This window comes from Coregonus clupeaformis, chromosome 11 (genome assembly GCF_020615455.1).
Source record: "Coregonus clupeaformis isolate EN_2021a chromosome 11, ASM2061545v1, whole genome shotgun sequence".
Lineage (NCBI taxonomy): Eukaryota > Metazoa > Chordata > Actinopteri > Salmoniformes > Salmonidae > Coregonus > Coregonus clupeaformis.
Window position 1 is genome coordinate 17174008 of NC_059202.1, and position 15940 is coordinate 17189947.

Here is a 15940-nt window from a genome sequence, read left to right on the forward strand (position 1 = left end):
GTGTACATCCCCCCTCCAAGGTGCTTCTCTCCTGGCTATCATACTGGTAACACGGCCTCCGTTGCGTTGCTGTTTTGAAGGGCCCCAGCATTTAAATCGCTTTGAGTGAGTCACCACTCTCTCCTTGTGTTGTTATGCTGGCGAGTTCTGTGCCTTGGTTGTGTTTATTGTGGGTCCTAGTGCTGGCTGGTTTCTAGTCTGTGGTTGGGTTCTGGCTTGCTGCCTCTAACTGTGGTGATCCTACAAACTGTGTGATTCAATCTAACTAACTATTACACTGTGTGGATTGATTGACTTTTAGCGGATTCCTTGCCAACCTACACTATTTTATTTGTGGGGATTTTAACTGATTTTTTCCAAAATAGTGTCTACCACTTTCTGCCATACAGGGAAACTGACTTTTTCCAGATTGGCGGCTACCACCTTCAGAGACTACGGTGATCGTTTCATACCATGTAGGAGCTGCACCTATTTTTCACAGTTCCGGGATAATATTGACTGGCCAAATTTTCAATGTGGAAACTGTCAGCTTATTGCGGAATATACATGTCTGTCTGAGCTGGACATCCAGAGTAAGCAAATTGAGACATTGCAGCGTATCCTGGATAGGTCCCACTCTAAGGCCTTATCCTTTCTACTGCTCAGCCTGGTTGTCGTGCCACTGCCTCGTCACCATGTTGCCACTCTCTGACTGACTGGCCAGAGCTGCCCTGCAGAGACCCCTCCCTATTGAAGTCACCTCTTCGTGACAGAACTCAGGCCATCGTGATTGATGGGGTTACGTCTACATTTTTTGAAGTACATAAAGTGTACAACAGGGATTTTGGGACCTGTTCTCTTCACTATTTATATAAACACCATTGGTCAATCTCATAAAAATGGTCAACTTCATCAATATGCGGATGATGCTATTGCCCTGACTGTTGATACGGGCAAAATTAAATACATGTTGTTTTCAAACTCTCGTAAGAATGTTTCAGATGAACTACATGTTCACTCATTCGATGGTTCTCCAATCGAACGTGTTCCCGCATATAAATACTTAGGCATTTGGATTGATATGGATTTGACGTTTAAAAAAAACATATAGATGAGCTAGTTAACAAGCTAAGATTTAAAGTTGGCTTTTTCTACAGAAACAGATTGTGCCTTTCTCTATGCAGTAGGAAGCAGATTATTCAGTCAACCTCTTTATCTGTTATTGATAATGGTGACATTCTTTATCAAATTGCAGCTGCTATTACTCTTAAACCTTTGGATGCCATCTACCATAGTACCCTTTGTTTTGTTACTGGCGACAGTTTTGATACTCATCACTGCATCCTGTATCAAAAGGTTGGCTGGACTTCGCTAAAGACCCATAGATCTCTACATTACTCCCTTTTTGTTTACAAGCCCCTACTTCATAAACTTCCATCTAATCTGACTTTGCTGTTGAAGTATAGACACCTGAGTTTCCTAACCTGTTCACTGGGTTGGTTAACTCTTGAGGTTCCTAGGGTCTCCACCGAGCTAGGTACATTTTTAATGCGCCATATTGCTGGAACAAAATTCTAAATACATTTCATCTCGATGTTCTGGTGCAGTTCGGGCAATTTAAAGTACTGATTGGGGACTTATTTGTGGAGGAATGTAACAGTTTTTCTGGGTGATTTGTGATATTTTATTTGTGCTTTTGTGTTTTAATGTGTATATATATAGAGAGTTTGGGTATAATGTGTATAATTCTGTTGTATATACAGGGAGCATTTGTAAAAGAGACCTAGAATATGTCTTCCCTGTTCAAATAAAGGTTCAATACAACCTCTGACACACACAAAAACAACACTGTCTGCATGTCCCATCAAATAACATTGTAGCAGACTCTCACAGATTAAACTTTCATTCACCTTGTCCAGAACATCACAAATTGTTTTCATTCACAGGAGAAGTGTGTTATTGTGTGTTTTTACTTTGTCCAGGTTTTCTGAATCAGTGCACATCACTTCCAGCGCGGAGACTCATTCACTAAATGATGCCCCACTCTTTCTCCCCACTTTCAGACACCCTGATTCATCACAGTGAGTGACCCATAATGTCAGGCCCACACTGTGTCTGTGTGGATACATAAGCTGAGCTGCTGCTCACACGCCAGCCTGAATGAATTAGTTAACAGACAAACACCATGAGAGCTCCATTCACTAAAGCTGACTCCACGGGAGATGTGTTTTATGAGTGAGTGAGAGGGTGCATCACAATCCTTTCATTCTGATAGCATTGAGAGCTCCACTCCCTTCAACTTCTACACACTTCTGTCACATTCCCTCAATTTACTGATGATCACAGAGGGCTAGCTCCACCTGACTGGTCTGGTCCACTTAGCCACCACTCCACACAACAGCACTCTGTAACTGCATTCCTGATGACCCACTCATACAGTCTCAACATGTTGTTCTGAAGACTATCCTCTTTGTTACATAGAACTACCCTCCATGTGTGTTTACGATGAAACACTAGTTGATGTGTGTTTAAGATGAAATAACTGATTTTTGGAGTGAGTAACGGTGTGTGCCTCCTTTAACTTCACTCACAGCAGCCAAAAACAAAGCCACCTGCTAGACTACTAGCTAGTGAAACACAGTTCCGGACAGCCTGGACAACCCATCAGCGGTGGGAGAGAGAGGTTAACCTGGAATAAAGCTACACTAGGTAGGCAATATGCATAGGTCAGAGGTCACTCTGTGTAGAGGTCAAACAGGACCAAAGGTCAGACTAGCGGAAAATCACCATATTTAACAGGACAAGTCTGCAGACGTCCAGCAGGGCTGGTTTGGCCATTCCCTAAATGCTTCTCCATTGAGATGTGATGATTAAAGCTGAAGTGCTCCCCTGTGGAGCTACTGGGAGACTGAGAAGGATGCAGAGGGGGAGAGGGAGAGCAACCAAATCCTCTGCATTGCAGAAGCACTGAGCAGAGCAGAGCAAACTGAAGGATTACAAACAGTAAATGACTGCACTCTGGCACAGTCCTATTCCTGGAAGTTTACATACGTAGGCTCACATATTGCACTTTCAAACACACGCTCATATAGTATAAACATGAGCACGTAAACATACACACATGCACACATATCGGGCTGGCCACAGAGACGCCATTGCTCCCCAGGGGGGAAACGGGGTAAAAAAGGAAAGGAGGAAAAATAAAAAGAATGCAGCTCTTTAAAGTTTTAATGCAGAGGGAGAGGCCAGGCCAGGCCAGGCAGAACTGGAGTGAGAGGGAGGGAGAGCCAGATTGATTCCTCTGTCATCCCAATCAGCCCCCTCTATCCATCTGGAGGTGGTTACTGACTGTTACTGACTGTTACTGTGAGGCTGAGGCAGTCTCAGCAGGGCAGCCTTCAACTGCATCGCTCACTAACTGCTCCAGCTCAAGTTTCTCTCCCTCCCGCTCTCTCTTTCTCCCAGAGGAACTATGTGCCCCACAAGGGAGGCCCTGTTCAGGAACATCTAAATTATGACACATCTGTTGTAGTCTAATCTGTCGATTAAAAGCAGTTATCACCGTTATTTTACCAGAAACATTTTAATATCTCTAGGGGATTGCACATCTGCCCTCGACCCAACCCCCCCAACCAGCCCTGAGACAGACCGCTCAAGGAACCTTCAGAATAACAACCAATCACTGCTGTTACCTTCTGGAGGGGCAATCAGCCTAACTGTCACCAGTAAGAGGAAGGGCATGTCAACAAGTGGTTAAGTTTACTTTCAAATTCAAAAGAAACCCTCTGCTCTCCTTACCTAGGTGATGGGCCATGACATTTGACCCCTAGGGAGGTCAGAGGCTCCCTCTGCTCGTAAAACAAAAACTAATCGTACATCAATAAGGTAGGAGGAGGAAGACGAGGAGGAGGAAGAGGAGGAGGATGTGTTCCTGTGCTGCTGCAGCTGTGTCAGGTTAACAGCCTGGCCAGTATCCTGCTCTCCCAGGATAGGGTTAAAACACTCAGAAAACAAACCAGGAATGTGAGACAAGCATGAGGCCGCCCCCTGCTAGTGAACCATGTCCAGGGATACTGTGTGTGAGTGTACAAACACAGGGCTTATTTTAAAAGCTAGAGAGCAGCACTCAATGTTCACTAATTCATAAGCACAGTGAATAAGCCAAGAGCTGCTGGACCTTACCCCTAGACTGAAGCCTGCCAGTTACACCCACACATAATCATTGTTAGAGGCCCTTTCTGTATGTGAGGCCTGCTGTAGTGTGTGGGTACTCAGTTGTAATAAAATGAAAACCTACCTACATAATGTATGTAGCTTACATCATTTTTCTTAACACGCCTTTCCACGTCTATTTCTATCATCTGACACATCCAAGATAACTTAAACAAGCGCACAGTTTATTTACCAATCAATCACACAATCATTTTCTGTTTTCTCTCACACACACACACACACACACACACACACAGGGCTCACCTTGCTTAGATGGAACTCAAGCCGTCGCATGAACCTCTCAATCACTTTCACTTGCTGTTGGAAGAAACACAAGGAGGACTCTTTCAAATTGATGCTCAAATAATGAATAGAATGTAATCTGGGACCAATGGATTGCTGTCTGATTGTTTTATAAGACCTAAACTTTTGGATAAAGCTCATATGATTACTGTGCGATACTGTACAATGGAGTGGGTGAATAACATAGAAGAGAGGGTCAAACTAACCTTATCCAGCTCATAGAGAAACCCCTGAAAAGGAACAAGAAGATCACATGACTATACTGTCCAGTAAAAACCATTACAAGGTCAAGTGAGCGTACGTCCATTTTAAGGCAGATTCAAGACATGGTGGTACCTACCAGACGAGAGTTCCTCTTGGACTCCCTCATCTGTCGGCTCAGGCTGTCCAGCTCTATCTGATGCACCTGCAGGTAAGACCTGAGACAGACACATGGCAGGTCAATTTCCTGTCTGTCTGAGCAGGCATGCATGACAATAAAGTTTTGTGCAAAAGTGCTTTCTGTGTGTGTGTGTGTGTGTGTGTGTGTGTGTGTGTGTGTGTGTGTGTGTGTGTGTGTGTACACTCACTGCAGGCCTCTCTTCAGAGCCTCATAGACCTCGTCCAGCCTCTCTGGCTGGGGGACCTTGGGCGGTGGGGATTTGGCGGAGAGGGTGAACATCCTGCTGGCTCTGGAGGGATTCCTGGTGACCCTCGGGGTGCTGAACACCGACAGGTTCCTAAAACACAACGCCTTTTACTAACGGCACTGCTGAAACTGTAGCGCTTCAATCACCGTGACTGTTGGTGAGTTGATGGAATCAATGCTTTTCTAATCAGTAAGAGGGATTTAAACATTTAATGCTATGGAGATAAGTATCATTCATACAGAACAGGCCATCTCCAACCCACCCTTCCAGAGAAGGTTTTATTGCAATGTGTGCAAGCATGGATGTGCACAGTCAGGGGTGATGATAACATTCTGAGTTGATGAATAAAATAATAAATATAACTTCATAAAATGCAACAGGTAATCGATGTGAGGCAAGACTCCTCTTTCACAGATGACAGGCCAGTCAATATGCTACGGAAGAGAGATTATGTGTCTGTCTAGGCTGCTCATGTTCTCTTCAGCTGTGAAAAAAACTAAAGCAAGATACTGCTTGATCAGAGTCAACACACCTTTCCTCCAGACATATAACTCTAGTAACTGCTTTATATTCATGTATTTCTGATATGTAGGCTGCAGAAGGAATATTTGTATTTTTTCTGTAATGTGCCAAATGTAAGAGAGAGATTGATTTCCTCTCTTCCTCTGTATCTCTCTTTACTACAATCACAAACTCATGCTCCTTTTACTCAAGCATACACACTCCATTCTCCTCTCTCTGTCCTTCCTTAAATATTTTGACGCCATTCTGTCCTGTTTTCTAGCAGATGGACTCCAGAGCCCTTCATTTTCCTACATTCTACCTGACAACAGGGAACACTTTGAAAATCACTTTGTTGATAGACCAAAGCTTCCCCCACATGCATGCACACACACACACACACACACACGTGTATGCAGACCATATGCCCCTATTAAACTCAGCTTTGAAGGCAGGAAAATTACAATGAACACTAAATCTTTTTCCCTCGTCATGAAAGGAGAGGCCTCCAATACCGCCGCCTCAGGAAGTGTGGGCCTTACAGGACGTCCTGTCGAGGTGGGGCTCCACATGAGACACACAGTCTGTGTGTGTGTGTGTGTGTGTGTGTGTGTGTGTCAAATAGATAAGTGTGTATCACAAATCTTCCAATGTCAAGAACAGTAGCCTAGAGCTGCATTGTTGTATGTGTAGAAAGTCAACGCAGAAGTGTGCTCACCAGTAAGGTCTATAACAGTAATGTACACTTGACCTTATCAGACGGAGTGTCCTCACCTGTAGGGCTTATCGTAGGAGTTGACCCCGGCAAAGGACTGGCTCCTAGTGATGGATCTGGAGATGACTCGGCGCGATGGGCGCACGGAAAGGGACATGGTGGACACAGCTCTGGAGGGGCTCCCTGCAGAGGCAAAGGAAGGGGAAGGCTTTAGAGGTTGCACAACGACAGACAAAAGGGGGCCAGTTTGGCTATTCTGTCCGGGCACTGCAGGAAAACACCACATCAAAATGAACAGAGCAGAATCTTTATAATTGAACCCTGTTTCCACTGGCATTGTTCTTTCACAGGAACTCTTATGCAATGTTTTTTTCTCAAATACAAGTTCCTGAAATCTTGTTAGGTCCATGCACTCTTGGTTCGGTGCACCTTGAGCCTTGTGAATCAAACTGGATTTTTTTCCTAAACGTGTTACCTAATAAGCTGCAGGGGCTGCACCCTCCTGGGACAAAATACCCGTTCTTCACATCAAAGCATTTTATTATCAATCCACCCCTGAGAGCTCTTGGAGAGATTATGTAAGAAAAATGAAATTTAGTGCCTTGCAGAGATGTTGCTCTGTGCATCTCTCTATTGCATGAACAGTGATGTCCAAAAGCCACTCAAACATAAAACACAGAACTGCATTGCAACATCAATTATTTGTTGTTTTTGGATTTAAAAAGTACAAGCAAGTAGTCTAATCGTCTGACAGATCAGTTCGTTTTGGTTTGTAGGAAATCTGCAGATTCAAATGATCTTACATGTCAACATCCATTCGGTTATCTAACTTTCAACATGCCATAATTTTCCTTAATGCATTAAGCAACTAAAATGTTAAATATCAAAGGCAGTCAAAGTGTTTCTGTACTGTAGGCCTACCCTCCCACTACCCTGCCTCTCACCCTGTACCCTCTACTCTGTGCACCTCCATATTCCCTCTCTCTTGCTGTGGTGAAGCAGCGAGGGTACTGTGTGTCACTGCTTCCACACTGGAAACAAAGGCCAGTGAAGATCCAGGGATAACGGAGACACAGTGCAGACTGAAAACACATTACTGCTGCCTGCCCACTATCTCTGTTCTCTACCACCCACGTCCTTCCTCTAGAGCTGCCTGGGCACAGCACAAAGTTACAACCATGTGATCTGCACTTGAATCAAGGAGGATGGTAGTGCGGGGGACGGTAGAGAGAAAAATAATTGGTCTTTCATCGTCTAGATAAACTGCCAGTGCGTGAGTCTCTCTCTGAGTTCATTGTGAGTGATCAGCAGTGGTGCTCCAGGCCCTGACACTGGGGACTTTGTCGCAGCATTAGTGACATCTCCATCACACAGGGCCCCAAACAAGGTCCTCTTTGATAGAAGAAGAAAAGGGAGTGATTGAGACTAGATTAAACACACACCAATCACCGGGGACTCAGCCAGGACAAGAGACCAACACAGAGAGACACAGGCCCTGTGAGGTTAGGCAGCCTCGGGTGAGCCAACTACGGGCAGGCCTCAGGCATAGATATTTTAGCTTCAAGACACAGGATCAGCCCGGCTGTTACCCATACATTAAATGGAATTGTAAACTTTTCTCCCCAGGAGGAAGTGGTTGTTTTTGTCTGTGGTAGCTACAGTTCTACTGAGCAGTGGGGTTTTGGCCATCCCCTTTAGTTTGATCAGTGTTGTCTTGTTTGGTCAGCAGCACTGATATCAGTTCCTTAGATACAGCGATGCATCCCGGCCCCAAGGAAGGAAGCCAGGGTTTATTTTAAACTTGCAGGAGTGGTAGTCAGGAAACAGCAGTCACAGCTGGTCATTTCAATGGAAAAGGAACCATGAGCACCAACATGTGCAGTTCATAGGAGCATGTCAAATTGGGTGTCAAATGAAAGCTAAGAGTTTATATTTTTTAGAAATTAAGGCACATATACAGTACATTTTCAAACATTTTCCATCCTAAAAATGTTGAATAAGCAAAGACTTTGATTTCTGGTTAAATAGATGGGAAAGGGGTCTTAGAAAACATCTACCAGAAAAGTCTTAAAAGGTATTAGAAATACATCAAAACAAAATAATGTTGCACTAATAGCAACACATATTTATTTTTTGTGCCTTGAAATTCCGTTACCAAAATCCAAAATATCTTTAAGATATTTTCTAATTTCCCTCCCTCATGAGGAGTGAGGATAATGAAAGTTCACAGAGGTAAAGGTAGACCTATCAATTAGTTAGTTTTGTTTATTAATTATTAAGTGAAATTGAAAAGGAAATTCCTTTACATAATCGCTAACGGAATTTCTGCAATTGAATTGGCTACAACGGGAAATCATAGTAGTCATAAACCACAGTTGGGTTCACAAGTTTGGACAGTACAGTACAGCAAAGAAACGTAGAGCATAGTTCAGTACATTACAGTAGAGTCGAGTTCAGTACACAGTAGAGTACAATAGAGTTGAGTACACTATAATATACTGCAAACTGAACTCTACTGAACTACAGTGCATTCGGAAAGTATTCAGACCCCTTGACTTTTTCCACATTTTGTTACCTTACAGCCTTATTCTAAAATTGATTAAATTATGTTTTTTCCTCATCAATCTACACACAATACCCCATAATGACAAAGCAAAAACTGGTTGAGAGACAATTTTGCAAATGTATTAAAATAAAAAACAAAAATACCTTATTTACATAAGTATTCAGACCCTTTGCTATGAGACTCGAAATTGAGCTCAGGTGCATCCTGTTTCCATTGATCATCCTTGAGATCTTTTTACAACTTGATTGGAGTCCACCTGTGGTAAATTCAATTAATATGACATGATTTGGAAAGGCACACAGCTGTCTATATAAGGTCCCACAGTTGACAGTGCATGTCAGAGCAAAAACCAAGCCATGAGGTCGAAGGAATTGTCCGTAGAGCTCCGAGACAGGATTGTGTCGAGGCACAGATCTGGGGAAGGGTACCAAAAAATATTCTGCAGCATTGAAGGTCCCCAAGAACACAGTGGCCTCCATCATTCTTAAATGGAAGAAGTTTGGAACCACCAAGACTCTTCCTAGAGCAATCTGAGCAATCGGGGGAGAAGGGCCTTGGTCAGGGAGGTGACCAAGAACCCGATGATCACTTTGACAGAGCTCCAGAGTTCCTCTGTGGAGATGGGAGAACCTTCCAGAAGGACAACCATCTCAGCAGCACTCCACCAATCAGGCCTTTATGGTAGAGTGGCCAGACGGAAGCCACTCCTCAGTAAAAGGCACATGACAGCCCGCTTGGAGTTTGCCAAAAGGCATCTAAAGGACTCAGACCATTAGAAACAAGATTCTCTGGTCTGATGAAACCAAGATTGAACTCTTTGGCCAGAATGCCAAGCATCGCGTCTGGAGGAAACCTGGCACCATCCTTACGGTGAAGCATGGTTGTGGCAGCATCATGCTGTGGGGATGTTTTTCAGCGGCAGGGACTGGGAGACTAGTCAGGATCGAGGGAAAGATGAACAGAGCAAAGTACAGAGAGATCCTTGATGAAAACCTGCTCAGGACCTCAGACTGGGGTGAAGGTTCACCTTCCAACAGGACAACGACCCTAAGCACACAGCCAAGACAAAGCAGGAGTGGCTTCGGGACAAGTCTCTGAATGTCCTTGAGTGGCCCAGCCAGAGCCCAGACCTGAACCCGATCTAACATCTCTGGAGACCTGAAAATAGCTGTGCAGCGACGCTCCCCATCCAACCTGACAGAACTTGAGAGGATCTGCAGAGAAGAATGGGAGAAACTCCCCAAATACTGGTGTGCCAAGCTTGTAGAGTCATAGCCAAGAAGACTTGAGGCTGCAATCGCTGCCAAAGGTGCTTCAACAAAGTACTGAGTAAAGGGTCTGAATACTTATGTAAATGTAAATTTCAGTTTTTAATATTTAATACATTTGCTAAAATTTATAGAAACCTGTTTTTGCCTTCTCATTATGGGGTATTGTGTGTAGAATGGAGAGGGACAAAAAACTATTTGATCCATTTTAGAATAAGGCTGTAACATAACAAAATTTGGAAAAAGTCAAGGGGTCTGAATACTGTACTGTAGTCTACTCTACTGTACTCTACTGTGCTGTACTTTGATGTTCAAACTTGTGAAAGATCGACTATGATTGGTTCAGATTTGGTCCAAACCAACCAAATTTGCCCTGATTTGGGGGCAGAGCTCATTAAAATAATAGCCAGTGTGTAGAATAATACCCAAATATCCAAAGGAGGATTTTGCATATTTCTACATTTGTGTACCTATTTAGGATACATCACCATGAAGAGAATGACATTCATATCCATAATTATTAGGGATGTAACGATTCACTGATAGGCATCGGTCCCCCATTCAAATGTTTAAGATATGACTGCATCGGTCTGCAGACAAAAAACCTATCCAAATGTAACTAACACGCATAGGTCAGAAAATCGATTCATACATTGCTGATTCACATTTTTTTGGGCTCCTTCTTTCTACCTTCTGAAAATACATATTATTTCTGTGTCGAACTAAGCATGTAACTGTGTTGACAGTCATTGATCTACAAGTCATTTTGCATGCCGAACAACCCCAGGGAATATCAGTAGCCTATTCAAACTGCACCCAGCTTCGGGCCCTGTGCCCAGCTTTGTGCACTGACCAACGCGAGGTAGGTGGCCTGTTCCTAATCTTGCACATATGCACGGCACCATCAGCATTCAAATCCAAAAATTACTTGTGCGATATTAGGCTTTATTAAGTGAGTGACAACCTATGCCATTTGCTAGGTTATTGTTATCTATGCGCTGTTGGAAATGTTGTTTTACTGGAATAAAAGTAAAACGCTACCAGAGACAACTCATCTGGCTATAACCTGCAGAATGGGGCTTACAATAGATTTTATTTTGATTGTTCAGCTTCACCATCAGCAATAGATTTGGTTGTTTTGCTTTAAACAATCAGTGTATATGCTAATTTTTAGATGTACAGGTTACAGTTGATAATTTCATAACAAGGACAGCAATCACTTTGCGAGGCGCAGTGCATGGCCAAAGCAGGAGTAGAAAAGAAGCTCATTGAAAACTTCTAAACGGTCAAAACCATTTGATTTTGAGATGGGGGTGAAATCCTAAATTGTGCTATGTATTCATTGGCTATGTCATAGCTAATTTGTAAATGATAAACAATGATACATTACTAGCTCAAACACTTAATCTGCAAAAATGACCCGTTAATTAGTGGGTGATGGTGATTTCAGAACCAAACATATGCTTCATTGCCCCCCCCCCCCTAATCTGATAGTGGGATGGGTAGGTAGATGCCAAGTCTCCCTTATGGCTCAGCTCAGGTGCCTACATAGTACATTCACCATATACATACATAATTATCAGACACACCCCCAGCTCAGAGAGGCCCGGCTCATGAGCTACATCGTATATGTTTTATTTAGAATGGAAAATGAATGTGTTTCACATCAAAACGATTTATTTTTTTATTTTATTTAACCTTTATTTAACCAGGTAAGCCAGTTGAGAACAAGTTCTCATTTACAACTGCGACCTGGCCAAGATAAAGCAAAGCAGTGCGATAAAAACAACAACAGAGTTACATATGGGGTAAAAAAACATAAAGTCAAAAATACAACAGAAAATATATATACAGTGTGTGCAAAGGTAAGGCAATAAATAGGCCATAGTGCAAAATAATTACAATTAGTATTAACACTGGAATGATAGATGTTAAAGAGATGATGTGCAAATAGAGATACTGGGGTGCAAATTAGCAAAATAAATAACAATATGGGGATGAGGTAGATGGGTGGGATAATTTCAGATGGGCTGTGTACAGGTGCAGTGATCGGTAAGGTGCTCTGACAACTGATGCTTAAAGTTAGTGAGGGAGATAAAGAGTCTCCAGCTTCAGAGATTTTTGCAGTTCGTTCCAGTCATTGGCAGCAGAGAACTGGAAGGAATGGCGGCCAAAGGAGGTGTTGGCTTTGGGGATGACCAGTGAGATATACCTGCTGGAGCGCATAATACAGGTGGGTGTTGCTATGGTGACCAATGAGCTAAGATAAGGCGGGGATTTGCCTAGCAGTGATTTATAGATGGCCTGGAGCCAGTGGGTTTGGCGACGAATATGTAGTGAGGACCAGCCAACAAGAGCGTACAGGTCACAGTGGTAGGTAGTATATGGGGCTTTGGTGACAAAACGGATGGCACTGTGATAGACTACATCCAATTTGCTGAGTAGAGTGTTGAAGGCTAGGATCGGTAGGATAGTCATTTACGAGGGCATGTTTGGCAGCATGAGTGAAGGAGGCTTTGTTGCGAAATAGGAAGCCGATTCTAGATTTAACTTTGGATTGAAGATGCTTAATGTGAGTCTGGAAGGAGAGTTTACAGTCTAACCAGACACCTAGGTATTTGTAGTTGTCCACATACTCTAGGTCAGACCCGTCGAGAGTAGTGATTCTAGTCGGGTGGGCGGGTGCCAGCAGCGTTCAATTGAAGAGCATGCATTTAGTTTTACTAGTGTTTAAGAGCAGTTGGAGGCTACGGAAGGAGTGTTGTATGGCATTGAAGCTTGTTTGGAGGTTTGTTAACAGTGTCCAATGAAGGGCCAGATGTATACAAAATCGTGTCGTCTGCGTAGAGGTGGATCTGAGAATCACCAGCAGCAAGAGCGACAACATTGATATACACAGAGAAAAGAGTCGGCCCAAGGATTGAACCCTGTGGCACCCCCATAGAGACTGACATAGGTCCAGACAACAGGCCCTCCGATTTGACACATTGAACTCTATCTGAGAAGTAGTTGGTGAACCAGGCGAGGCAGTCATTTGAGAAACCAAGGCTATTTAGTCTGCCAATAAGAATGTGGTGGTTGACAGAGTCGAAAGCATTGGCCAGGTCGATGAAGACGGCTGCACAGTACTGTCTATTATCAATCACGGTTATAATATCGTTTAGGACCTTGAGCGTGGCTGAGGTGCACCCATGACCAGCTCAAAAAACGGATTGCATAGCGGAGAAGGTACGGTGTGATTCGAAATGGTCGTTGATCTGTTAACTTGGCTTTCAAAAACTTTCGAAAGGCAGGGCAGGATGGATATAGGTCTGTAATCGTTTGGATCTAGAGTGTCACCCCCTTTGAAGAGGGGGATGACCTCTGCAGCTTTCCATCAGCTGTCTGAATTTGTGTGAAGGAGAAGCGGGGGGGGCATGGGCAAGTTGCAGCGGAGGGTGCAGAGCTGGTGACCGGGGTAGTGGTAGCCAGGTGGAAAACATGGCCAGCCGTAGCAAAATGCTTGTTGAAATTCTCGATTATTGTCGATTTATCGGTGGTGATAGTGTTTCCTAGCCTCAGTGCAGTGGGCAGCTGGGAGGAGGTGCTCTTATTCTCCATGGACTTTACAGTGTCCCAAAACTTTTTGGAGTTAGTGCTACAGGATGCAAATTTCTGTTTGAAAAAGCTAGCCTTTGCTTTCCTAACTGCTTGTGTATATTGGTTCCTAACTTCCCTGAAAAGTTGCATATCGCGGGGGCTATTCGATGCTAATGCAGTACGCCACAGGATGTTTTTGTGCTGGTCAAGGGCAGTCAAGTCTGAGGAGAACCAGGGGCTATATCTGTTCTTAGTTCTGAATAATTTTTTGAATGGGGTATGCTTATTTAAGATTGAGAGGAAAGCACTTTTAAAGAACAACCAGGCATCCTCTACCAGGATACCTGGACCAGGTCAATTAGGAAGGCCTGCTCGCTAAAGTGTTTTAGGGAGCGTTTGATAGTGATGAGGGGTGTTCGTTTGACCGCGGACCCATTACGGACGCAGGCAATAAGGCAGTGATCGCTGAGATCCTGGTTGAAGACAGCGGAGGTGTATTTGGAGGGTAAGTTAGTCAGGATGATATCTATAAGGGTGCCCATGTTTACGGATTTAGGGTTGTACCTGGTAGGTTCCTTGATAATATGTGTGAGATTGAGGGCATCTAGTTTGGATTGTAGGATGGCCGGGGTGTTAAGCATATCCCAGTTTAGGTCACCAAGCAGTACGAACTCTGAGGATAGATGGGGGGCAATCAATTCACATATGGTGTCCAGGGCACAGCTGGGGGCTGAGGAGGGTCTGTAGCAAGCGGCAACAGTGAGATACTTATTTCTGGAAAGGTGGATTTTTAGATGTAGGAGCTCAAACTGTTTGGGCACAGACCTGGATAGTATGATAGAGCTCTGCAGGCTCTCTCTACAGTAGATTGCAACTCCACCCCCTTTGGCAGTTCTATCTAGACGGAAAATGTTGTAGTTGGGGATGGACATTTCTGAATTTTGTGTGGCCTTCCTAAGCCAGGATTCAGACACTGCTAGAACATCAGGGTTGGCGGAGTGTGCTAATGCAGTGAATAACTCAAACTTAGGGAGGAGGCTTCTGATGTTAACATGCAAAAAAACAATGCTTTTACGGTTACAGAAGTCAACAAATGATAGCTCCTGGGGAGTAGGAGTGTTACTGGGGGCTGCAGGGCCTGGGTTAACCTCTACATCACCATAGGAACAGAGGAGGACTAGAATAAGGATACGGATAAAGGCTTTAAGAACTGGTCTTCTAGTGCGTAGGGTACAGAGAGTAAAGGGGGCAGATTTCCGGGCGTTGTAGAATAGAGTCAGGGCATTATGTACAGACAAGGTCATGGAAGGATATGAGTACAGTGAAGGTAAACCTAAGCGTTGGGTAACAATGAAAGAGATAGCATCAATGGAGGCACCGATTGAGCCGGTCTCCGCGTGTATGGGGGGTGGAACAAAGGAGCTATTTCAGGCAGTTTGAGAGGGACTTGGGGCTTTACAGTGAAATTGTATAATAAGAACTAACTGGAACAGCAATAGGCAAGGCATATTGACATGGGAGAGAGGCATAAAGCAATCACAGGTGTTATTCGAGAGAGCTAAGACAACAACTGGTAATGGCGATGAAAGGTTGGGCTGAGGCTAAAAGGACAGGGTACCGTGTAAAGGAACAGTCCAGCAGGCATCAGCTGTGCAGCTGAGTGATCATAAGGTCCAGTGAACAGCAATATGTGAGTCCGAGAGCAGTTTGAGTTGGTGCTACAGCACAGGCTAGCAGGAAGCACGGCTGTTGTTTGCGTGTGCTAGCGGGCAGGGGCTAGCAGATGGATCTTCGTGGTCGTCGCAACGGGAAGCCTGTTGAAACCACAGACGATTACGTCAGCAGACCAATCGTGATGGATCGGCGGGGCTCCGTGTCGTCTCTAGGAGGTCCCATCCGGTTGAGAGAGAGGTAGATAGCCGGGAGATGGGCCTGACTCGAGGCTAGCTCAAGGCTGATTAGCCAATAACAACATCCATTTGGTTGCAGCTAGCTAGTTGCGATGATCCGGAGTTAAAGGTCCAGTGATTCAGTGATTCCGGCAGAAAAACCGATATGTTCTGGGTCGATAACGCACTGTGCAGACAGTGCAGACTGGCCGATAATAGTCCAGGTTAGAGCTGGCTGGTAGGTAGTGCAGGCCACGGACAATGGTGAAAAACCGCTAACGGTGGCTAATAGCAAGTAG

General features: G+C 44.2%; 1 protein-coding gene across 5 annotated transcripts in view; it reads right to left on the bottom strand.

The window, feature by feature from the left end:
- Positions 1-15940, bottom strand: part of ripor1 (RHO family interacting cell polarization regulator 1) — an 82307-nt gene that overhangs the window by 15186 nt on the left and 51181 nt on the right. For all 5 annotated transcript variants that reach the window (XM_041889963.2, XM_041889962.2, XM_041889964.2 and 2 more), the window contains exons 2-6: positions 6399-6522; positions 5064-5213; positions 4835-4913; positions 4701-4724; positions 4456-4509 (exon numbers count right to left, since the gene is read on the bottom strand). In XM_041889963.2, the coding sequence (XP_041745897.2) occupies positions 4456-4509; positions 4701-4724; positions 4835-4913; positions 5064-5213; positions 6399-6496 (405 nt within the window). In that variant the 5' untranslated portion in view covers positions 6497-6522. The remainder of the gene's footprint in view (positions 1-4455; positions 4510-4700; positions 4725-4834; positions 4914-5063; positions 5214-6398; positions 6523-15940) is intronic.